Here is a 25,206-nt window from a genome sequence, read left to right on the forward strand (position 1 = left end):
CCGGTTCTAGAGAGGGGAAGCAAATTCTGCGAGGGCTCACTCAGATTCCACAAAAAAGGGGACGGACCTGGGCGTCTTCTACATTTGCTGGCTCCTCCTGGTCCGCCCGCCTCTCCCCGCCCCCAGACGAGGGCGCAACCAGCTCCCGAACTCGGTACGAAGAGGAAGTTTGGGCCTTTACGGCCACCACCCGCTACAATATGGCTTCCCCCAGGGAAAGGCGAGACCTAACGTCAAAGTATAGACTCTAAATCCTTCCTCACATGGATCGTAACGCAGAGTTCAAGAGATGGAAGGCACAGGGTCTGAGCAAAGCAGACCTCAGCCGAAAGGGCAGTGTGGATGAGGATGTGGTAGAACTTGTGCAGCTCCTGAATGGGCGAGAACAGTACTTCACCACGAGTTCCTGCGCTGGGCGCATCATCCTCCTAGATGGGGTGAGGCCGTTTTTTGTCCTTTCAGTGCCCACTCTGTGGTGTGCAACACCAGAGTCCTGTGCCCACCTGAACAACACCCCAGTCCGAACACTCCAGTCCAGCCTGTGTTTGTCCTTCTGATGGGTAGTCTCGGCTTCTTTATGAAACTTACAGGTTGAATTAAACCAGTGCTTCTAACACGTTAATGTGTCTATTAATCATTGGGAGCTTTTTAGAATACAGATTCTGATTCAGTAATTCTTGGGTTGGGCTGATATTATGCATTTCTAACAAGGCCCCAAGGGACGAGGAAACTGGTGGCCTGGGAATGATCTTGAGTTGCAAAGGTTAGAGAATTTGATTCTGAATATTAGGGGGAATTTAAAGACTTTTCCAGCTGGGCGAGGCTCCTTTTCTCTTCAATCGCCCTATCAAATCATTGTTAACTACTTTATAGAACGTCTCCAGGGTTAAGGAGTTTACTGCCTCCTGGTGGCCAAATCCCTTATTACAGCTCTGGGAATTTTTACGTTAAGCCGAGTACAATAGAATATTTGGTATGGTGTAGTCTGAGATAGTGGTCAAACCCACAGGCTTTGGAGTGATAACTGCTTAGATTTAAAACCAGTCATGGGACTTATTGGCTATGTGACTTTAGGAAGATTACCTAAACTCAGCCCCTCCCTCCCTGTTCCATGAACTGAGAATAATAGAGTATTTGCTTCATAGGGATTCTGTGTAAAAGAAATAGGATAATTTGAAATGTTTAGTTAGCATCATGTCTGTCCCATGTTAAGTGCACCGTAAAAGTTAGCTCCCTGTTAATTTTAGCGTTAGGACTAAATTCAGAGCACGAAAGACAGCACATTCATAAGCTCATTCTTTAGATCCTCATTCACTGATAATTTGCTGATCTCCCAGGTTAGGAGGGCCTGTATATTTTTATATCGCCTCCATTGCCTCCTGAACAGTGGCACTCTAGCTGGGCTTACTCTCTTCCACCATTTCTACTACACTGTTTTACCTAAATTTCTGCAGTGTTTTTCTAACAGGTCACTGATCTACTACCTTAAACCCCAAACTACGTTACATACTGTTAACAGATTTACTTTCCTAAAGACAACTCTGTGTATGTCACTCATCTATGCTAAAATCTTTTATTACACATTTTTCACCATCAGAAAATCCAAACCTCTATCCTAGTATACCTTTCAACCCTACTGCTGCTCCCTTATTTTCTGCTACTTCTCTTCATGTTTATCTATTTACTAAAACTGAACTGTCCTTTCTCAGATTTACCAGCCTTTGCCTTTTTCATGTTTGTTTTTCCTGAAATGTTTTCCCCCATCTCTGTGTGTTTGAGATGTGACTCCAAAAACTCCCCTCTCCCATCTGAACACAAGCATACACACCCACTTGTAAGTAATGACTGCTTCTCCTGAACTGCCTTAGGACTTTTTCAGAACCTCTTTTCATTCTATGTAGATTATTTATTTTCACTTAGCCTTATTTCAGGAAGGAATTGCATTGAATTACAGAAAAGCAGTAGAGGAAGAAAAATAAAAAGTGGGGAAATGGAGGTGAAGGGAGTATAGATAAGATGAAGCTAGAAATGGCATTAGTTACCAAACATGCCCCCATATTCTATAAATTTTCTAGAGGTGGGCCACACATTTAACTCTTAAGATTAACAGCAGCCAGCATAAGATCAGATACATGTCACTCAATGAAAGCAAACCAGTTATTCAGGACAAGCAGAGCTTTTCCGCTTTTCAAAGCCAGATAGCCAAGTCTCCTGTGTACCCATTGTAAAAATAGTTACTTTGTAGAAGTATAGTGATTTACAAGTACTTGTGGTTTACTGCATTCTCTTTCCAAGAGGGTAGGATCTGTTTGTACCCAAAGAATCTAATGAAGTTTAAAAACAAACATTCCCCAGTTAATAAACAAACAAACAAAAAAATCTGATGTTTAGGTATTTGCCTTCTTTAAACTTTGACCTTGCAGTCCTAGCTCTGCCCTTTGGGACTACATATAAAGTCTAATCCACATATTACAAATATATGCCTCTAGAGGCTAGAGACATAAGGGTATGAACAGCTGAGGTGTCAGTAAAAAGTAGTAAGCCCTGTGTGGGATTGGTACAGTGCTTTCTTAACAAAAGGAGTTCAAGTTGTTTTTTTGTTATTTGTTTTTTTAATATTGTACAAGTCAAATAAAACAGCTAGACTAGAGTACAACTCAGGGCTGCTAGTGTACAACCTCTTAGAATAATCCCTTTTCTCCTGACAAAATCATGACCATATTTCATAAAATATTAAGTTTTTATGATAAACAATTTATTTTCTTTCTATCTCAGCTAATTTGGTTTCATTTTTTGTTTTGGGTTAACTTTACCCAAAGCCTATTGAATTGTTCTCAGTAATACTTAAAATTACCACTTGGCATTATTCACCTAAGAAAGCTTAGAATTATGCTATGCATTGTATTTGTTATTTTTATAAATATGATAGAATTATGTTTATTATTTTTTTATTTTAGAATATAAATGGTTTTGAGGTTCAAAAGCAAAACTGTTGCTGGCTACTGGTCACACACAAACCTTGTGTAAAAGATGATGTGGTAAGTTTTTATATATAGATTTATACATAAACTTTTAAAATTTATTTATTTATTTACAGAGAGAACACACAAGCAGGGGAGAAGGGCAGAGGGAGAGAGAGAGAATCGCAGGCAGGCTCCACACTTAGCGTTGAGTCTGACCTGGGGCTCGAGCCCACGGCCCTGGGATCACGACCTGAGCCGAAATCAAGGGTCTGATGCTCAACCAACCGAGCTATCCAGGCGCCCCTAGAAATAAACTTTTAATTCACAGTCACATCAAATAAAGAACATAGAACACTAGAGGTAGATTTATGTACACAGTCATAATGACTGAAGATGAGAGAGCCCGAAGAGAATTCATTACAGTGGCTTTTTGATTTGTAGAGATAAAAGTATGTATGCATGTGTGTGTGTATATATATATATATATATATATATATATATATATACACACACACACACACACACACATACGTATATATACACATATACATATATATGCATTACTTGTATGTACATATATATACATATACATATATGTATGCATTACTCATATACATGTATATAATTATGTATGCATTCCTCTTGGACATAGAGAGTTTATGGATATTGGACACATAGATCAAAAATACAGGAATATCAGTTCTACCATTTGATGACTTTGTAACATGGAACAAATTATAGGAGAAAAGAGCTGAGTGAAAGGGATTAACACTATCTGTATATTACCAGCATACTGATATAAATAAATTATACATTACTGGAGTGCCTGGATGGCTCTGTTGATTGAGCATCTGACTTCAGCTCAGGTCATGATCGCGCAGTTCATGCATTTGAGCCCCATGTCATGCTCTGTGCTGACAGCTCAGAGCCTAGAACCTGCTTCAGATTCTGTGTCTCCCTTAATCAGTTTTTGGAGATGGAGGACCAAAAAAGCAGAGTAAAAAGTTATTGCAGAAAAAGGTTGCTGGATGAGTCTGAATGTTTCTGGGAAAAACTGAAGTTGCATATGATAAAGGGTCACCAGAGAACAGAATCATATTTTTGTGTCCTATTGCTAACATTTTTCATTTATTTAGATTGTAGCTCTGAAGAAAGCAAATGGTGATGCCATTTTGAAATTTGAACCACTTATTCTTCATGTGCAGTGTCGACAGTTACAGGATGCACAGATTCTGGTAAATTTTTATGATTATACTTGAATTAATAGGTATGTGGGTAGATTTAATTTTAAAATTTAAATCTACCAAAAAAAAAAAAACAAAACAATGCAATGTTAGTTTAATTAACTAGTTTTTAAATTTAATTATAGATTTGGGGTTATATATGTTTCTTCAGTTCATGTAGAGCTAAATAATCAGAGTTTATCCGATTAGCCAGATTATCAGAATTTAAATAATTTCTTTTCTTACAGCATTCAGTGGCAATAGATTCTGGTTTCAGGAACTCTGGCATAACTGTGGGAAAGAGAGGAAAGACTATGTTGGTAAGATAACTTTTGGCAAAAAGCAATTCTTTGGGCGCAAAGTGACTCAGATTATAGAATAACCTCATTAGATTCTAGCCTTTAGTCTCTCCTTACTCAAATCTTCTTGCCATGCCCTTGCCCAGAAAGCTTCAGTACCTTACTCTTTGCTATAGAGCAGAGTCCAGAGTTCTTAGATTTGCATCTGAGATCCTATACTATCTTCCTCTATTTATTTTCAGCCAGATTCTCTGTGCCCTCCTCACCATAGTCAAGGCTCAATTTAATAAGTACTATGATATAGTGGAAAGACTGATAGGCAGAGGGTCTATAAAGAGGGTCTACATGGGTATTGGGGGCACCACAGCTGTTCTGTATTAGCTTAGGCAAGCTCCTTAATCCCTTAGGATCTGAATTTTCTTAGCCATATTATGGGTCCAGCAAACTACTGCCCTGGGACCAAGTCCAGTCCACAGGAGGTCAGATCCCACTACTCCCACTTGATAAGTTTTTGTCTCAAGTTGCTTTTGTGTTACAGTGGTAAAACTGAGCAGTAATGACAGATATTTTATGGCCACAAAGTCAGAAATATATACTATCTATCCTTTTATAGAAAAAGTTTACCAACCCCGGACTAGATGATCTTTAAAGACCTTTCTATGCCCCCAGCCTCTCTGAGTCCTTTTCCTGGCCAAGCCAACTCCTAGCGATTTTGCCCTGTTTCCTGTAGCATTTACTATTTGTAATGGCATGCATTCTTTGCTTTTGAACTATTTCAGGTTTTCCTCCATTCTAGCTCCCTAGACGTTCCTATTTTTCTATTTTAACAAATTGCCCATTCTCCAAATAGAGATGGCGTACAAAAGAAGACATCTATAAAAAAAAAAGCATGACTAAATAGAAAGTCAGAGTCCACAGTACTGGTTTGTGTCCCACCCTGTCTCCTTCCCCTACACTGCATCTGGTAGCCCAAGCAAGAACAGAGTTGTTCTTTCACTTTCCTTTCCTTTGTCTTCCATATTCAATTAATTACAAGTCCTATCACATCCACGTCTAATTTCTTACACCCGACCCCACCTGTTCAAGCCCCTTGTTACTGCCCCTACATAAGTCCTCATGGTCCCACACCTCAGTCTCCTGACTGGTCTTCCTGCTATCCATCTTCTCCGTCAGTCACCCTGAGCCATTACTATCAGAATCCCCCTTTTTAAAAAGTCAGGGTCTCTATATATTTCCCCTGTTATTCAAGGCTTTACCCAAACTGTTTTCCATCGATCTTCTTTATGCTCATCTTCTGCTAGCATATTTCTGTTCCAGCCAGATAGAAAACTATCTGTTGTTTCCCAAATGTATCATGCTCTTTCATGTCTCCATGACTATAGATAAGTCGTTCTCTTGCTGGAATACCCCTTGCCTCCATTTTTATGTGTGGTGAAATTGCATTTATCCTTCAAAACCCCAACTCAAATGCTACCTTTCCCAGGAAGCCGAGGCCTCAGACTCAATTAGTTGCTCCTCTTCTATATTTCCTTAGCATCGTGTGTATGGGTATATGTACACGCATGGGCATATTGCACACATATGTGCATGTGTCTCTCCTGTCATAGCACATGAAACATCGTAGATGCTCTTTTGTAAAAGTCTATTGAGAGAATTTTTATTTCTCATAATAGTTTTTGCTGCTGTTCTTAACCTATTTCCATTGTTTGGATTTACTTGGCACATGCTGACTATTTCATCAACAGGTTTTCTAAGATTGGCAACCCTCAAGCCTGGAAAAAGCAGCCACTTTGTGAGATAGGACAGGCTTGGTTTTCTCTTATAACCACACTCTGCTCAAGCAGCACTAAGAGGCTCTTCCGCATCCAATCCATTTTGATTTTCCCTTGAAGCTGCTGTTGAGATTTCATTAATTTCTTTTCTTTAAATAGGGCATTAAGTCTTACTAAGCTTTAGTGAGACTGAAACTGTTAAAGTGATTGGATTCTTGGATATTATCTGCTTTTCTGAAAAACAATGTGTAGAATGACTTTCTTCAGAAATAACTTTATGTGTTGGGAAAATCTATTTAATCTCCTTTCATTCAATTGTGTTTAGCTAAAGTATATTAAAGCATAAACTTAAATCCTGTAATGGAACCCAACTATCTTTAAACACTGCCCTGACTGGGACTTTTCTTTAGTTATCTTCAGTGTCTCTAGTACATAAATCATTGTATCTAAATTGTTTGTCCTTGTAGGCTATCCGGAGCACACATGGCTTAGAAGTTCCATTAAGCCATAAAGGAAAACTGATGGTGACTGAGGAATATATCGACTTCCTGTTAAAGATAGCAAATCAAAAAATGGAGGAAAACAAGAAGAGAATTGAAAGGTATATTAATTGTATAGTTCCATGTTACTCTTATATATCTAGGTCATCTTTGAAAACATTGATACATGCCATCTTCAGTTTATACTCCCAGCTACTTTTCTATTTGTAGCCTTATCACAGATAATAAAAAAAATGATCAAAGTAATAGATGAGAGTAGCCCAGACTGTAATGGATACTAAATAGAGCATAAAGGGGAGGCTCCATGGAGGGCAGTGGGACATGACTGCCAGCAACATGCATAAAGGTGAGAAGCATAATCACTCAGGTAAGAGAGCCCAACAGTGACAGGGACCATAACTGATCAACTTGAAGGCAGCCAGGGAAGAGGTACACACTGCCCCCTGGATGTGTTCTACTGGAGATTACCTACAATCTCCTTTTGAGGAAAGCAATCTGGTTAATTTTAGTCTGATAAATATTTTACATATTTGGCTGGTTCTTAGGGATTAAATCTAGAATTGCCATAATTGTTCCACTGGGAAGGATTATGGCTATCAATTCACATCATTATACTTTTCTTCTTCTTAAACTTTACCTCCTGGTAAGTAAAACTCTTACATTACTTTCTTCTCAACTTTTTCCTAAAAACCGAGTTTTTGACATAAAGCAGTGACTATGATGCTGCTTTTCTTATATGAAGGTAATGCCACTGAACTACCATCAGCAAGATGTATACTTCTGAGTTATTCAAGGAGTGATGGTCAACTTCTTGTCGTTTGGAATTTCCTTTTTCTCTTCTCCTTGGTTACCTCACAACCGGTCAATCCTTGCCCAAGTAATTCTTAAGTCATTCTTCTCTCCCCATCTGTACTGTCACTTTCCTTATTCAAGACCATTGCAATATAGCCTTGTTAGCTGGTCTCATAGTAGCATGCTTCTAATGTGTCTCTCATGCTAAGCCATTCTCTGTTATCACCCTCAGAATCCTGACTGCAGGGGCACTTGTGTGGCTTAGTCAATTAAGTGTCTGACTTCTGCTCAAGTCATGATGTCATGGTTTGTGTGTTACAGCCCCACATCAGTCTCTGCACTGACACCTCAGAGCCTGCTTGGGATTCTCTCTTCCCCTCTCCCCTTATTCTCTCTCTCTCTCTCTCTCTCTCTCTCTCTTTCTCTTCAAAATAAATAAATTTTTTAAAAAGTTAAAAGAATCCTGACTAAAATGCAAAGGAATCTTATTGTTCAACTTGCCTGTGTAACATTCTTTAATACCTACAGTTTCCTTCTCACCCCCTTTGGAGAAGCTAAGGCTACAGGTGCCAATGGTAGCAGTGTAGGACGGTGGAAAGAGAGAGAATTTGGACCCAGAGGCAGAGCTGAGTTTGATTCCAGGTTTTACCACAATTAACTCAACTCGCTTGGCTTAATTTTTCTTGTGTCTAACTTGGGAGAAATACTTGTTTTAAAAAACAGTTTTAGTATACATTAAATAGCATATGTAAAATGACCAGCCCTATCCATGTCATGTCATGGATCTCAGGATAGAGTAGTGCTTTTCTTTCTTCACGGACACATATAGAAAATAAACCTACAATCACATCACTACCACCATCCAGGCTTTCTCAACCAGAGCTCCTCATTTGAACCATAGAATTCACAAAATTATTCAAGTGACTGTTTCTCATTTCTCTCAACAATGGTATACATCTTCCATCATAGATACGTTGGAGAGAACTTAAGTCATTATGTACAGTGGATGTCTTAGGGCATTAGAGCTTAATTTTCTGGTGTAACCCTGGTTGAAAAAAGCAGAGGGGTTACCTGGCTTTGAGCAAACATTCTAAATGAAGTGATAATTTCAAGTAAGTACTGAAGAGCACCCAGCCACTTGAGCAGACTACAGAGTTTGAACTACATGCAGGTACTCATTGGTACCATTCCAAAAGTTTACTACTTTTCTTAGATCGTATTCCAGTGAGACTCTTTGCTAAAACATAGGAAGTAACAAATCAGTTTCTCTGTTTCCTTACTTGAATTTCAACAAGATTATAAATATAGCCCAAGAGCAACTAACTATACACCTGGTGAAGTTAATTGAGCCACGTTCACCAACTATAAAATCAAATTATACTTTAAATCCATTGACTCGGAAATATGTTTTGAGATTATAGTGTGCATGCTGCTATCAAGAGAGCCATGCTCATCATATGAAATCAGTGAAAAATTACAGAAGGGTAAAAAGTGTCTCAAGATACTGATTAGAAGATTACATGTGAATTCAGAAAGGGGGAACAAATTAGAGAGTTCCTGTGGGAACAGCTGTACATCCAACCAAAGGCAGAGAAAAGTCACCCTTCTGATGTTGAAAAGTGAAAAAATAATAAACACTGGAGGTGATAAGTCATGCAATCAGATAGAGTACTAAAATTGGTTTGTCGTAGGACCAAAGTTTCATAATTCAAATGACTATAGTAGAATTTTTATAAGTCAGATTCTAATGAGTAACATTTCAGCAATAAGAAATGATCTAGAAATGCGAAAATTAAAGTTAACAGGTAAAATGTTCTTAATATAAAAAAGGTCTTGTTTGTGTAAAACAGTTCCCTAGCCCACTTCTTAGTGGAAAGAGTAAGATACATTCATACATAATGGTTTCTAGGCAAAAAATACCAAGTTTGGAGATCTATTTACTACTAATTACAAGAGGAAGGCTATCTTTGGATCTATTAATAAGAGATCAAGACTGACTTGGGTCAGATGAAACCACATTTGGCTATGAGTACAATGAAGTTAGTCGTGTTCTTCTCTTCACCAACTGTGTAGTAAGAAAATGCTAAATATAGAGTAAAAGGGCTGAGTACATTGGCATATAATACTGTTGATAAAGCAAATTGGAGAGAAAAAGTAAATGAATCTATATCCGATGGTTGGTTGTTTTTTTTTTTTTTAACTTTTCTTTTTTATGGTAAAATATATGTACATAAAATTGACCATTTAAACTGTACATTTCGATGGCATTAAGTACATTCACATTGTTACTCAGCCACTACCATCAACACTATCCATCTTCAGAACCTTTTCATCATCCTAAACGGAAACTCTGTACCCATTAAACAATAAATCCCCATTCCCTAGAATCCCAGCCCCTAGTAACCACTATTCTATTTTCTATTACTATGAATTTGACTCTTCTAGGTACCTCACATAAGTGGAATCATACAATATCTGTCTTTTTATGTCTGGCTTATTTCACTTAGTATACTGTCTTCAGAGTGTATCCATGTTGTAGCAGGTATCACAATTTCATTTCTTTTTAAGGCTAAGTAATATTCCAATATTTATATACCACATTTATATACCACATAAATATTTATATACCACATTATATACCAATTTATATACCACATTATATACCAATATTTATATACCACATTTATATACCACATAAATATTCCAATATTTATATACCACATTTTATATATCCATTCATTCATCAGTGGATGTTTGGGATTTTTCTGCCTTTAAGCTATTGCGAATAATGCTGCTATCACATATTTGTACAAATATCCAAGTCCCGACTTTCAGTTCTTTTGGGTATAGACCCAGTTCTTTTTCAGTTCTTTTTCAGTTCTTTTTCTTTTTCAGTTCTTTTGGGTATAGACCCAGAAGTAGAATTGTGGGATCATATGGTAGTTCCAGGTTTAATTTTTTGAAGAATTGCTATGCCGTTTTCCACCGGAGCTGCACTGTCTTATATTCCCACCAGCAATGCACAAGGGTTCCTTTCCTTGCCAACACTTGTTGTCTGTCTGTGTGTGTGTGTGTGTGTGTGTTTAATAATGTCCATCCTGATAGGTGTGAGGTGATGTCTGTGTGGTTTTGATTTGCATTACCCTGATGTTAGTGACACTGAGCATGTCTTCATATACCTATTGGCAAGAGATTCTCTTATATCACTTTGCTCCTTTCCTTCCTGTTTGTGGTGCTCCTTCTCAGCTTCCTTCTGGATTTCCCTTATTAATCTACCTGGTGGTTAAGTATTACTATTCTCTGACACACTGCCCTTGGCCCATTGCTTCAGCTACTTCCCCATATAAATGGTAGGTCTTCCAAATTTCTCCCAAGTCCCGAGCCTATATATACAATAAGCTTTTGAACATATCTAACTAGAATACTCACTCTATCAGCCTTTCTTTATTATCTTTCTTATCCTAGTCTCAACCCCATAGCCATGGCCTTCATTCACATTCGTTTACTAGCATTATTTACCATTTACCAGTTATTATTTACCAATATTATTTACCAGTATTTATTTACTATCATTTATCAGTATTATTACCACTCAGGGCAAAACAGAAATGTGAACTGTGTTGAATTACCATTATTTACTTGTACGTATGTCCTTTTTTTCCACTACAATGTGGTCACATTGGAAATAGGACTGACTTCTCCCTGTCACCAACCCCCCCCCCCCCCACGCACACACACGCGTGCACATTTTAAATACTCTTATCCTAAAACCTTACATAGTATCCAGCTCATAGTGGAAAACCATACATGTGTATTGAATTAATAACAGACAATAAAAGAACTTAAAAGTTAACACATTAAGTGTTCCCCAAAGGCAAAGACCGTTTCTTATTTTCTGAATATCTGGCATGAGAATAGTGGTTAATAAATATTTGCTAAATTCATTAACTGACTTTTTCCATCAACAGTGCTACTTACAAGGCTTCAGAGCCTTAGATGATTATTCTGGAAGATGTGTAGGATGGCTTACAGATAGGGCGAGCAGGTGTAGGCTCTTGCTACAGAGTCCTGGTGAGAAGTTAATAGGACCCTAAATAGCAAGATGAATGGGAGCGATAGTGCAGAGTGTAAACTGAACATGGAGACAGACTAGAAATGGGGGTAGAGAGAAGGAAGAGACAAGGATAACAGAGGTCTTAGACTCCCTACTGTTGCTAGTCTTATTTTTTTTTTTTCAACGTTTATTATTTATTTTTGGGACAGAGAGAGACAGAGCATGAACGGGGGAGGGGCAGAGAGAGAGAGGGAGACACAGAATCGGAAACAGGCTCCAGGCTCTGAGCCATCAGCCCAGAGCCTGACGCGGGGCTCGAACTCACGGACCACGAGATCGTGACCTGGCTGAAGTCGGACGCTTAACCGACTGCGCCACCCAGGTGCCCCATCTAGTCTTATTTTTAAAATGGAATTAAAGCAAGTAAATAACTTGCACGTTTCCCTAGGTACTTCAGTCAAAAGAAGTAAATAATATAAAGTGAACACACACACTTTATTTTTGCATAGTTCCCCCTGGATATTCCCTCCCCTCCTTTTTTTCCTTTCCCATACCTAGTCCACTTCTGTCCATTCTTACTATTCAGCCCTGGCATTGGGTTTTTTTTCCAAGGAGCGTTCCATGATCTCACTCAAAGCAGAGTACTGCCAGTGTGCCCCAACTTTGTCCTGTCTTTTTTCATGGCATGCTGAATGTGTCTTACCAGTTCTGCAGTCCCTTAAACCCTGAGCTCCCTGAGGGCACAACTGGGTCTCTTACTTCTCTTCCCAGCACCTGGCACAGGCAATGTTCACATGCCTGTTTTTTTAAATAAAAATGCTTGAGTTTAATCCAGTTAAAATCTAAATACATTTTTATGAAAATAGCCACCTTTGTTATTTGTGAGTAATGGAAGCCTAAAAGGTATGAAATTGTGTCCAGCTTTCATTAATTTTATGTTCCTATTTAAGAAATCAGAGAAATATCAGCGTTTTATTGCAAGTGGTCCTCTAACTGACCTGAAAAACAAGAATTCATTTTCCCAGGGCTGGTCTGACAAATTCTGTCATGAAGAGAACTAAGTACAAGTTGCCCTGTGGCATGACAGTCTTGACAGCAGAAGTAGAGAAACTGAAGACAATTTGATTTTCTTAGGGGGTAGGGAAGACTGTTGCCTGTGCATACATTTCCTTTTATATCCTGAGCTCTTTTTGTTGCCTGTGAGAGCTGAGAAAATTGCACTTTGAGAATTGGGCTGTAGAATGCTGTGTAAAGGGGCATCATACGAGGGCAGAGCATGTAATTGCAAAACAAATTTCTGACTTATCGAGAGAGATAGTTTCCCAAAGAACTTTTTAAAAATTGTCTTAAAAAAGGAAAAGGAAAAAGTATTTGAAATATTTATTCTTGGCTTTCAGCACAAAGGGCCTTTGTTCCATTTCACCAGTTGTTTTTTGGTACCCCACGGATGTGGCTTTGAATTCTGAGGTTCTTTAATGGAAGATTAAAGTAAGGCACCTGTTCCTCTTTAGTTACTTTTTTTTAATGTAATTGACAAGATATTTTACACAAGCTATTAATTCTCTGTGATCATAAAAGAGCAATTTAATCTTACCTTTAATTTTCTAGGAATGAAGTATAATCCACAAAAAAAAAAAAAACAAAAAAAAAACACTTGGTTACCTGAGTCTAAAGTTCAGAGTTGGGTGGGAAATGGTAGAAAATGAACTTGCACATCATGGATAGCCTCTTATGATCAAATAAGGGTGATTCACACCATTTTGTGGTATGAATTTTTGGATTTATGTTTTATATAAAATGAATCATTCTACAGGGTCATTTTATTAAGCTATTCTAAATAGACAGTGTGGAAGATGAGAAGAAAACAAGTCATTGAAGTTACCCAAGATGATGGTAAGACCTGGAGAGAAAGATCATGCCAAGTATAGAAGTTTTCATGAATGTAAGGGACTGAACAAAATACCAGTAGATTGGCGTGAGGGGCAGATGAAGGAGTTTCGTCTGGTGAAGTGTTGGTGAGCCAGCTGAATTCTGACCTCACCTCAACTCTGTGTTAGGTAGGATATGGAAAGAATAAACATCTCCACTTGAGAGGAATGCAGAGCAGATGGTGTCTTTGTGGGGGGACCAGATTTCAGTTAAGTAAGGATATAAGGGGTACATTAAATTAAAAGACTGTTACCATGGAACAGGACAGGGTCTAAAAAATTATACATCAGTTACTATTTTTCAAAGCCTTTTGCTGTACCTCCTACTATACTGTTTTTCCTTGTACTATACCTCCGTCTTTGAGACTGATTTATTAATTGAAGAAATATCTATTGAGTACCTATTACTTGCCAATCATGGTGTTGGGTATCAAGGTATACAGTGGTACGTACATAGTACTTGAAATACGGACAGGATATGTAGCATTCATGTTAGGTATGTATTAGAATTATGTGGAATGTTTGGAAACAGGTGAATACCTCTTGGGTTTTTTAGGGCAGTTTAGAGCCTTTGCAAGTAGAACTTAACCTGTTCGTTGAATTTAAGATAGAAGAAAATTGGTCCAAATAGTCATCTATTGTATAGGTCTCAAAATTCCCTGTCACAGTTTGCCGTTATAATAGAATGTAAAGTGTGATGAGATCCCCACAATGGCAAGGGAATTCTGAGCTTCCAGATTACTCTAATTTGGGACCTACTATAACACATCCTTATTCACCTTTTTGTTCAGCATTTATTATTTGTTCACTTATTTGGCATATTTTTCCCAAGTGTGTCAGCATCGCACTACATTTTAAGAATATTAACAGAAAACAAGATAGATGGGGTCGTTGATCTCATAGAGTTTATATTCTGTAAAAATAGTCATATTGAGAATTTACTTTGTGCCAGGCACTGTGCTAGGTACTTACATATATAACCTGTAACCTCCTGACAACTTAGCTTGGTACGAGATAATACCCACTTTTATAAATGAGGAAATCGAAACTCAGTAAAGTTGGAATTAGCCTGGCTTAGCTTTCCCAGTGGAACACATCTGAAGCACATGCAACACACCATGCCACCTCTCTGCCTTTCCACATATGCGGAAGGCTACTGTGTGAGGCAGAGCATTGTATTAGGTGCTAACACGGAAGAAGAAAAGACATGAAGAAAAATTTTCAGGGAGCTGACAGTTTGTTGTACCACAAAGTTAACACTAACGTGGAAGTAGGAAAATGAGGAAAGGAAAAGAATAATTTATATTTAAAAAATTAAGATAGCTAATAAGCAGATGAAAAATAAACAAACAAAAAATAATGGGACATTGTCACCTATCAAAGTAAAGTATGTTTTTTAATGGTAATATTCAATATTTGAGTGAAGTGGTCTGTCAAGTATTGCTATTAGAAGCATATTTGGCGGCGGGGGGGGGGGGGGGGGGGTGTGCCTGGTGGCTCAGTTGGTTAAGTGTCCAATGTCAGCTCAGGTCATAATCTTGCAGTCCTGTGAGTTCAAGCCTCGTGTTGGGCTCTGTGCTGGCAGCTCGGAGCCTGGAGCCTGCTTCAGATTCTGTGTCTCCTTCTCTCTCTCTCTGCCCCTCCCCAGCTCGCACTCTGTCTCTCTCTCTCAAAAATAAACATTAGAAAACATTTAAAAAGAAAAAAGAAGCATATTTTTTTGAACACCCATTCTGGAAAACAAGTAGTATTTATCAAGAGCTTTACCGTTTATACCCTTTAACCAGGTAATTACATTTCTAGGGGTCTGCCTTAAATAAACAGCTAGAAACTCAGGTCACGTTATTTTTGAAAATGTTTGTCACACTGTTGTTTGTATTAGGGAAAGTTTGAAAATTAATTAAGGCCAATCTAGATGACATAATGTTATACTATCATTAAAAAGTGTTATTCTGTAGTTTATTTGATGATATAGAAAAATTTTTCAATAAATATATAACAGAAAATGTAAAATTTTATATATAAAAATTCTGTAAAATACAGTAGATATATGGGTGCATGCATAAGTACATTAATTCAGAATATATTAATAAACTGGAAAGAATTAAAATATTGACAAGTTATTTCTAGGTAGTTATATAGAGGTAATCTGTATTTGTAACCTCATATATTTGCCAAATTTTCGAAAATGAGATTTTATTACATTTGTGATTTTTTATAAAGGAAAATAGTATCTGTTCTGTTTTTACCTTCTTTGTTTGACTCCTACACGTGGAATAGAATTTGAGGTAGAATACCAGTTGTCAAGAGGTGATTCCAACCAATTTTTAGGAGTGTTCTTAAAAAACTGAAAACACATTTCCTAATTAAATGATCATACCAAAAAGCAAGAAGCATATTATTTCCCTAACTCATTTTATATTTTAAGGTTAATACAAAACATAAAATTTATATAACTTATAAGTTGTAGATGTATTTCATTCATGCTATTTCAGAACATAGATATAACAATAGTATTTATTTCTTTATAGGTTTTACAACTGCCTACAACATGCTTTGGAAAAAGAAACTATTACTAACTCACATCCCAAAGAGAAAATCAAAGACAAAAATAATTCATCATATACTCATAAGAAAAAAAGAAACCCAGAAGCATGTGGCAAATGTATTGAAGAAAATGATAAAGAACTTGAAAATGATGATGATCCAGGAATCAGTGTTACTATCTTCCCTGAAGATTACTAAGATTGGGTCTTGGTAGTGTAATGTTTCTAATAGATATTCCAAAGCTGCTCTTTATAAGAGTATTTTAGTTTCTTGAGCATATGAGCCACTCAGAAAAGCAAGATTTATTCTTTCTCTGTATTTTAGAGAACTCCCTAACTTTTAAAAATAGCTGTGTATAATATTTGCTTATTAAATACCATCTGTTTTAGTCACATAGAGATTTCCTTGCAAAAATAAAATTGACTGGGGCACCTGGTTGGCTCAGGCAGAGGAGCATAGGATTCTCCATTGTGGGGTCATGGGTCTGAGCCCCACGTTGGGCATAGAGATTACTTAAAAATAAAATCTTTTAAAAAACAAAGCAAAATTGACTTTTTAAATGACTTTTTTTTTTTTAAGTTTCAATTTCTACTTCTGCAAAACACAACTATAATACTCTTTCAGTTGAAGAACCTTAACATTAGGAATACTTGAGTAAAAGTCATCTCCACATTTCTTTTTAACTTTGAAATCTCCAGCTTTTAAAGGGGGATAAGTCTGCTTCTTGTTGCCATGGAGTCCAGTAACAAGTTCTTCCCTTTCTTTTGACCTTGTGGAGAAAAGAACTGATAGGCTTTTTGTTCAGGACAAAATACCTGAACCCTGTTTCTCATTATTTCTCACAACCCAGAGCTTGCCACTGACACACGGTCTCTGTGACACAGGTGGGACCTAGTTTTCCACTAAACCTGGTCAGAAATGATAACTTAAGACATAGGAATCTTTGTAGAATCTTTATATACTATTTTGGAGAATTTCAAGGAATCGGAAACCTTGGGTTTGAGTTTTGACTGCTGCAAGGAGGTCCTTGAGCAAATCACTGAATTCCCAAGGCCTTCTCTTTCCTCTTCTGCATAATAGCAGTTCTGACACCTGCTGTATTTACACGACAGGAGTGCTGACAGCATCATGTTAAATAAAAATGAGAAAGTTATTAATAGACTTCTGCATATATGTTACCATTTACTTTCCATTTATTTTCATTATAAAATGAAGATCCTTCATACCATATTTTCAGAAAGTATCAAATTGTAAATTTTATATTTAAAGAGAAATTACTAGTTAGTCATAGGACTAAGGATAAAATTAACCAGAATATCAAGAAAAAAATTATACAACGTAGTAAACATTGTGATTTTGCCATTTCTTAGTATTTTTATAATTTAAGTTTTCATGTAAATATGTTTAGATTTGCATCTCAGATGCTTACCTTCTGAGATCTGATTTTGTACTTGTATTTTTAAAATAGGTAGACTTCATAAACATCTATTATCCTCTAAGTAAATGCATCATGGATAATGGCCAAGGAGCTTTAAAGTTATTGAGAGATTTTTTCTTTGACCTTCATAATAAGATACCATTATTTACTTTTCCTAATTTCTTTTAGCATCCCTACAACATTTAGGAAGTCTTCCAATACAATCTTCTCTTTCATTGTTCCAGAAAGAAGCTCCTTGGAGTCCTCAATCTCCTTGCCATCCTGCAGCATTTTGTGCTGTTAATTATTCTTAAAAAAATTTTTTTTTTCTACATTTATTTATTTTTGAGGGAATGAGACAAAGCACTAGCAGGGGAGGTGCAGAGAGATGAAGGAGACAAAGAATCTGAAACAGGCTCCAGGCTCTGAGCAAGAGTTCAGCACAGAGCCCGATGCGGGGCTCGAACCCACGAGCCATGAGATCATCACCTGAGCCAAAGCTGGACACTCAACCGACCGAGCCACCCAGGTGCCCCAATGCTGCTGTTAATCATTCTTGCATCCATGGGCATCCCGAACACTTTCTTCTTAATCGTTTTCCTGATTAGGGTGAATCCTTCTCAGTTCTTTTTTTCTAAAACCCATCAACAGTTTTCAATATTCACTGCACCTTAGAATCATCTTCAGAACTTTGGAAAACTACAGAAAGGATCTGAGACTCTCCAGGGAGGGACAGTAAGCATGTGTACTTTTTTTTAAGCTACCAAATTGTTCTCTAATTGTAAACCAAAGGGCAATAATGTGTAGGCATTCCTTATTTCTGCCTTTGCCTTTCTTCCATTTCTCTCTTCACCCCAGCCATCTCATACATTCCAGCAGCTCTGACCTCAGACAATGACTCCTAACTCCTGCCCTCATCTGTCTGCTAAGCCCCAGCTAACTGCTGGGCTTCTCCCGTATAGCTGTTACTTTCTAAGTTTTCTCTCCTTACAAGGTTTCCTGGTTCTTTGGCTAGAGAGAGCTGGCTTTTACTGGAATTTTATTTATTTTTTTCTGAGCCCATTGGCATTTCTGGGCTCTGGCTTTTCCAGTTCCCAGTCTGGGATATGTGGGGTAACAAGAAAACCCAGAGCACTTACCACTGTGTTGTTCTTTAGGTCCCGAGATCCCTAGCTGGTCCACCTTCCCCTCTTCACCTTTCAGTCTTCTTATGTTTGTTTTCTACACATGTCCAGAGTTTTTAGTTGCACTTAGCAGGAAGAAAATATATCTACTCCATCTTCCAGAATCAAAGTCTAATATATATTTTTTTTAATTATTGGTAATGTCACATTGTTGGGGGATTGTTGACACCTTTGGAATCTAATAGCCACAGTTTCCTTTATTTAGTGTTGTGCCCCATCTCCCAGCTTGTATGCTTTGCTGCTCTTGCTTTAGGCTTCTGGAGCCTATCCACTCTAAAATAAAGAAAAAGGCTGGAGTCTGTTTCCAATCCACCTCCCACCCTGCTGCCACATATACACCCACTGTGTCATAGCCAATAATGACAAGTGCAGAGCTTCCAAAGGTAACTCTGTTGCCCAGAAATGGGATAAACTTGGACATGCATAAGCTCCCAGCAGCATCGGGCTGAGGCTGGGACTTCACCTGAATCCTATCATGTTTTTTCCATTTCCTTACCCGTTTCTCCTGGGAGAGCCTGCTTAATAAATCACTTGCACTAGCATGGTGTCTTCTGAGAGAACCTAACCTAAAACAGGTACTGTGATTACTTTGGATCTATTTTTTAAAGGGATAGCATACATTTATTATAAAGAGTTGATGTTTTACTATGTTAGAAATTATATCATTGGTAGTGATTAAAATTTACCACGTAAACATAATGCAAATAAACTTATGATGTTAAGTGTGTAATTTTATTTTTTTTTAATGTTTATTTATTTTTGACACAGAGAGAGAGAGACAGAGCATGAGTGGGGGAGAGGCAGAGAGAGAGGGAGACACAGAATCCGAAGCAGGTTCCAGGCTCCATGCTGCCAGCACAGAGCCCGACGCGGGGCTCGAACTCACAGACCATGAGATCATGACCTGAGCCGAAGTCGGACACTCAACCTACTGAGCCACCCAGGCGCCCTAAATGTGTACTTTTAAACATATTTTGGGGAAGTATCTGACCAACAGTTTTTAAGAATCACTTTTTTTTTTTTTTAAAGTAGGCTTCATACCAGCACAGAGACCAATGCGAGGCTTGAACTCACGACCCTGAGATCAAGACCTGGATGCCTAACCAACTGAGCCACCCAGGTACTCAGTGTAATACATACTATTGTAAGAATTTAGAGGCAGGAATAATTGATTTTACGTGTGGGAGTACTAGAAATACAATTCAAGAGGGTATCATTTCATTTATGTCTTAGAGGTCAAGAAACAAGTTCACTTAACTCAAAAAAAGTCCAAGAAAAACTCTTGCCAGACAGAAAGAATGCGTAATGTAATTAAGGCACTGAAGAGCATGATATATTCAGTGATGGTGAATATTCCGGAAAAGCTGAAATGCGATATACCGTATGAAGTCAAGTTGGTTAAAGCCCAGTTGCAAAGGGCTTTACAATCCACCAGGGACATAGACCAGTGTTGCCTAAACATAACTATGCATCAGAAACTCCCAGGCTAGCAGTGTCTGGGGGAGTGCTTTTCAGAACATGGACTCCCAGACTTCACTTGTCTTTCAAGCCAGAATCATCAGTCTGGAGTCTAAGAATCCATTTTTTATAGAGATTTTGTTTTTATGTTTATTTATTTACTTTTGAGAGAGACAGTGTGAGTGGGAGAGGGGCAGAGAGAGAGGGAGAGACACAGAATTCAAAGCAGGCTCCAGGCTCCGAGCTGTCAGCACAGAGTCCAATGCAGGGCTCAAGCTCACAAACTGTGAGATCATCACCTGAGCCAAAATCAGACGCTTAACTGATTGAGCCACCCAGGTGCCCCTAGGAATCCATTTTTTGAACTCATGCAAGGGATCATGATAAAATCAGCCCACCACTTTTAGAATTCACTGATAACAGACTTTATCCTGAAGGCACTGGAGAGAAATTAAAGACTTTTTAATGAAAGAAAGTAGCATGATCAGATGTTGCCATGTACCTATGCCACAGATTTTGTGTATACACATTATAGGAAGGTAAGCAGAGGTTCTGATAGATTAATTAATGAAGTCACTGTCCTTATCCTTGTGTCTAAAGCAGCTGCTAGGAGGATGACAATATGTATAGCTGTGTCATTTGAACTCTGTTCAACTCCAGGCACTCCTTAAAGGTATACAGAGCACATTCTTCCATACTAACATATACAGCAGTCTTGCCAAAAAGAAATTGGGGCAGGAAAGAAATCTTATAGTCTCAGAATGTCTGCAACATTTCTTCTAATTTAATGAATAAAATGTGGAAATGCCTGGCAGCAGGTGGATGAAAAGAGAAGAGAAACAATTTAAAAATAAGCCCTAAATACATATAGAAGTGTGAGGGGGGGGAGGGGGGAGGAACCGGAGGGAGGGGTGTCCTGTGATAGAATAACTATGAGTTCTGTTGTGTAAAAATATCTCTAAAGATCTCATAATCCATTGGCTTTCATAATCCCTCAACACATTTAAACTGAGCCCATAGGGATTTATGGATCCAAAAATTTTATAAAGTGAGTATATGCATAAGAATCAGGAAGAGAGGGGCTGCCTCCTAATCCCTTTATCTAAGGTAACAGAATTATCCTGTTCCTCTTAGATTAGCAGAGAAGAGAATACAGATGCTGGCCATAAGCCCAAAAAGACATTGAACCCCACTTGCTTCTCGGCATAGTACATTATTTTATATTCAATTCACATGCCTGATCAAGAATATTAATAACTATAGCAAGGCAATTAGTAATAATTTAATATGCAAGATAACCTACTGAGAATTACCTTGTGGTTTCTTTTCATTGTTGTTCCAACTAAAATGTAGGGGATCTTTTCCCTTCCCCCAGGATGAGGCAGTCATTTATTCCTAAAGCCTGGATTCCTCATTTCTCCACATCATCTACAAACTAAATGCTTTTTTGCTCTAACACAGAAAAAAAAAATCTGTTAGCTTTACTGAGAAATAGGAAAGAAAATTTAAAAACGTGCTTTTGTTTTTGAAATTCTAGGGCAGAGGTCATAAACTAGTGGTGGAGGTATATACAAACACCTGTTTTGGCCTACACAGATTACTTTTTTCCTAATTGAGCCTATATTTTAAAATATGATGAACTGTTTTTGTTTTTTTTTTTTTTTTAAGTACATCTCTAGTTTTTCTTTGAAAATTGGAAGATCTGACTAAACTGGGCCAGAGACAGCACTTAGTCAAATACTGGTATCCACAAGGCTTTTCCACTTACCACAGCTGCAGCGCCTCCTGCAGGCTCTCTGACTCACCGGCTGCAATCTTTCCCACTTCAGGGCTTGTCCGGGGGCATCAGCATTGGCAACTCCTGGTTAGAACTTCAGGGAGAATTAAACTATATAATGATGTTAGTTATGATATTACACAATAAATAAGAGCTCAGAGTAGGACTGGCTACACAATTTGCAGAGGACAGTGCAAAACGAAATGCCACAGGGGCGCCCCTGTTGAAAAATGTTCAAGAATTACAAGTTGGCAACAACGCGATACTTGTAAGTATGGGGTCCTGTGCAGCTGCACAGGTTATACACCCATGAAGCTGGCCCTGGATTGGAGGCGTGGTGCTTCTAGAGTTGAAGAGCGTAATGTGTGTCAGGATGTTTGGCCCTCCTCCCCCCTTTCTGAACGGGGCAGAGTGCTACAGACTCTGTGATGTTCCTGGTCAATGTGCCTGCTTTCACATAACACCCCTGAGGGGGCAGCGCCATGGGCAGCTGCTTAGGAGCCTACAGGGACTGAATACTCATCACTGACGTTTTGAAAGGTAAGGCAAAGGTCTCGTGTATAAACTTAGACCAAGTAAAATGAAACCGTTTTGAGCCACCTGATTGCAAAGGCAAAGGCGGTGATGAGCACCTTGTTTTGAAAACAAAGGTCTTCCCAATTTTGACAGGAGGTGATGAGCACCTTGTTTTGAAAACAAAGGTCTTCCCAATTTTGACAGGAGTTGTCCAAGCTCATGGGTGAAGTGTTAAAGAACCTTGAAAAATGGCTGCCTTCCTCCTTCGGTGGGTTGACCTTGAACTGCTTTAATTTTGTTGGGGGAGGGGAGTAAAACTTAACTGCCATATGAAGTGTATAATAAGGAATATCTTTTGGTTAGAATTTTTGGTCTTTAAAAATGGGATTTGACCTTCATTCAAAGTGGGCTTTGAAGCTCAAGCCTCTCTTTTCCCTACTCTACTATGCTGCTCTCAACATGCAGATGTCTCTTAATGCAAAAGAATTGTAATACCCATAAATGCTTATGTTCTTAAACTCAACAGTTTAATGTACTGGATTTTTATGCATTCAGTTCTTGCTAAGAATTTCTCAGCCCTTTTTCTTTCTGTCTTTAAAATGGTTCTGTTTAAACTCTAATTTTAACTCACGGCACATGTATTTATTTAAATTATTATTTTTAATGAATTTAATAAATTTTATTTCTTTGGAGAAGTTTTAGGTTTACCGAAAAATCAAGAAGAAAGTACAGAGAGTTCTTATACACTTCCCTCATCCTATGCCCCCCACCCCACCCACTTCAGTTTCCCCTGTTTTTGACCTCTTACATTAGTGTTGTGCTTTTGCCATAACTGATGTGCCAATATCAATGCAGTGATATTAACTAAAGTCCATAGTTTACTCCTCTTCTCATCTCTATTCTCTTTTGAAACTATTAGCCATCTACTGGGCCTAATTTATCTATCTATTCTCCTTATCTTTCATCCCCCCCTTTCCCCTCCATCTCTTTATCTTTATGCAGTTTATTCTTTCTCATGTACTCAGGTTATCTTTCAGCAAACTCATTCTTGTTTCTACTGTGTCTAATCTGTCTAGCTGGCCTACTGAGTTTTAAATTTCAAAGACTATATTTTATTTCTGGAAGTTCTGTCTGGTTCATTTTTTTTTCTCTAAATATAATTTATTGTCAAGTTGGCTAAGATACAGTGTATACAGTGTGCTCTTGGCTTCGGGAGTTGATTCCTATGGTTCATCGCATACATACAATACCCAGTGCTCATCCCAACAAGTGCCCTCCTCAATGTCCATCACCCATTTCCCCCTCCCCCACCCCTCCCATCAACCCCCAATTTGTTTTCTGTATTTAAGAGTCTCTTATGGTTTGCCTCCCTCTCTGTTTGAAACTATGTTTTCCCCCATCCCTCCCTCCATGGTCTTTTGTTAAGTTTCTCAAATTCCACATATGAGTGAAAACGTATGATACCTGTGTTTCTCTGACTGACTTATTTCATTTAGCATAATACCCATGTTGTTGCAAATGGCAAGATTTCATTCCTTCTCATTGCCAAGTAGTATTCCATTGTGTATATAAACCCATCTTCTTTATCCATTCATCAGTCAGTGGACATGTGGACTCTTTCCATAATTTGGCTTTTGTGGATAGCGCTGCTATAAACATTGGGGTACATGTGCCCCTATGAGTCAGCACTCCTGTATCCTTTGGATAAATTCCTACTGGTGCTATTGCTGGGTTGTAGGGTAATTATATTTTTAATTTTTTTCAGGAACCTCTACACTGTTTTCCAGAGAAGCTGTACCAGTTTGCATTGCCACCAACAGTGCAAGAGGGTTCCCATTTCTTGCCAACATCTGTTGTTTCCTGAGCTGTTAATTTTAGCCACTCTGACCGGTGTGAGATGGTATCTGAATGTGATTTTGATTTGTATTTCCCTGATGATGAGCAATGTCGAACATCTTTTCATGTGTCTGTTGGCCATCTGGATGTCTTCTTTGGAAAAATGTCTATCATGTCTTCTGCCATTTCTTCACTGGATTATTTGTTTTTTAGGTGTTTAGTTTGGTAAGCTCTTTATAGATTTTGGATACTAACCCTTTATGGTTTGGTTCATTTGCAAGTCAGTGACAGGTTATAGAAAGTTTCCAGAAATTTATTTCCCTTTCCATATACCCTTTTCCAGATATTTCTGTCAAATTTACTAACACAAACTTTTCACATGCCTATATATCATAGAAGTGACCTACTTTCTTTAGCTATACCAATAATAATTTAAAAACTCCTTCTTCGAAATATAAATCTTGAAGAGGAAAGTGAAATCTTTCTCAATGACCAAATTGTTTACTTGCCATTCATACATGTATACAACAATTGCACAATAGTTATTTAACAAATATTTATGGAGTGCCTAACTATGTGTCAGTCACATAGAAACAAGACAAAGCCCCTACCTCCACAAGGCTTTCCATCTTGTAGCATTATTAAATACTGTATTGTGTACACCATCACATAGTTGCCTAGACCTTCTGTGCTCTTTACTACTCATCAATCAAATCCCATTCAAATGTTGCCTCTTCTCAGAAGCTGTCCGGATAGCCCATTTCAGAATTAACTACCTCCATTTGTTTTCCCATAGCACCCTCCCATTATTATATTTCCATAGCACTTTGTATCTTTATAATCATACAAATCAAGGAGTAGCTTGATATTTGTTAATTGCATACATATACGTCCACCAACACCATCCTATTAAACTTTGACGACTTGAAGGAGAAAGGTA

The 25,206-nt window shown here is 38.0% G+C and overlaps 2 protein-coding genes across 6 annotated transcripts in view; one reads left to right on the forward strand and one right to left on the reverse strand.

Moving 5' to 3' along the window:
- The window catches only part of CRYZ (crystallin zeta), a 36,410-nt gene extending 36,279 nt beyond the window's left edge, over nt 1-131 (reverse strand). For both annotated transcript variants that reach the window (XM_086717301.1, XM_025934998.2), the window contains exon 1: nt 1-131. The gene's annotated coding sequence lies outside the window, so the exon portion shown is untranslated.
- On the forward strand, nt 45-25,206 carry TYW3 (tRNA-yW synthesizing protein 3 homolog). Of its 4 annotated transcripts, XM_086717306.1 has the most exons (7): nt 45-437; nt 2,958-3,038; nt 4,100-4,198; nt 4,435-4,506; nt 6,725-6,858; nt 13,001-13,091; nt 16,063-16,176. In XM_086717306.1, exons 1-6 carry the CDS (start codon nt 264-266, stop codon nt 13,077-13,079), a joined length of 639 nt encoding a protein of 212 aa, XP_086573432.1. In that variant the 5' UTR covers nt 45-263; the 3' UTR covers nt 13,080-13,091; nt 16,063-16,176. The 4 variants fall into 4 exon arrangements, with proteins under 4 accessions (XP_086573432.1, XP_086573430.1, XP_025768204.1 ...); XM_086717304.1 differs by lacking the exons at nt 13,001-13,091; nt 16,063-16,176 and adding an exon at nt 24,196-25,206; XM_025912419.2 differs by lacking the exon at nt 13,001-13,091 and having other exon boundaries at nt 16,063-16,625.

This window comes from Puma concolor, chromosome C1, assembly GCF_028749965.1.
Source record: "Puma concolor isolate L17-30 chromosome C1, mPumCon1.1.hap2, whole genome shotgun sequence".
Lineage (NCBI taxonomy): Eukaryota > Metazoa > Chordata > Mammalia > Carnivora > Felidae > Puma > Puma concolor.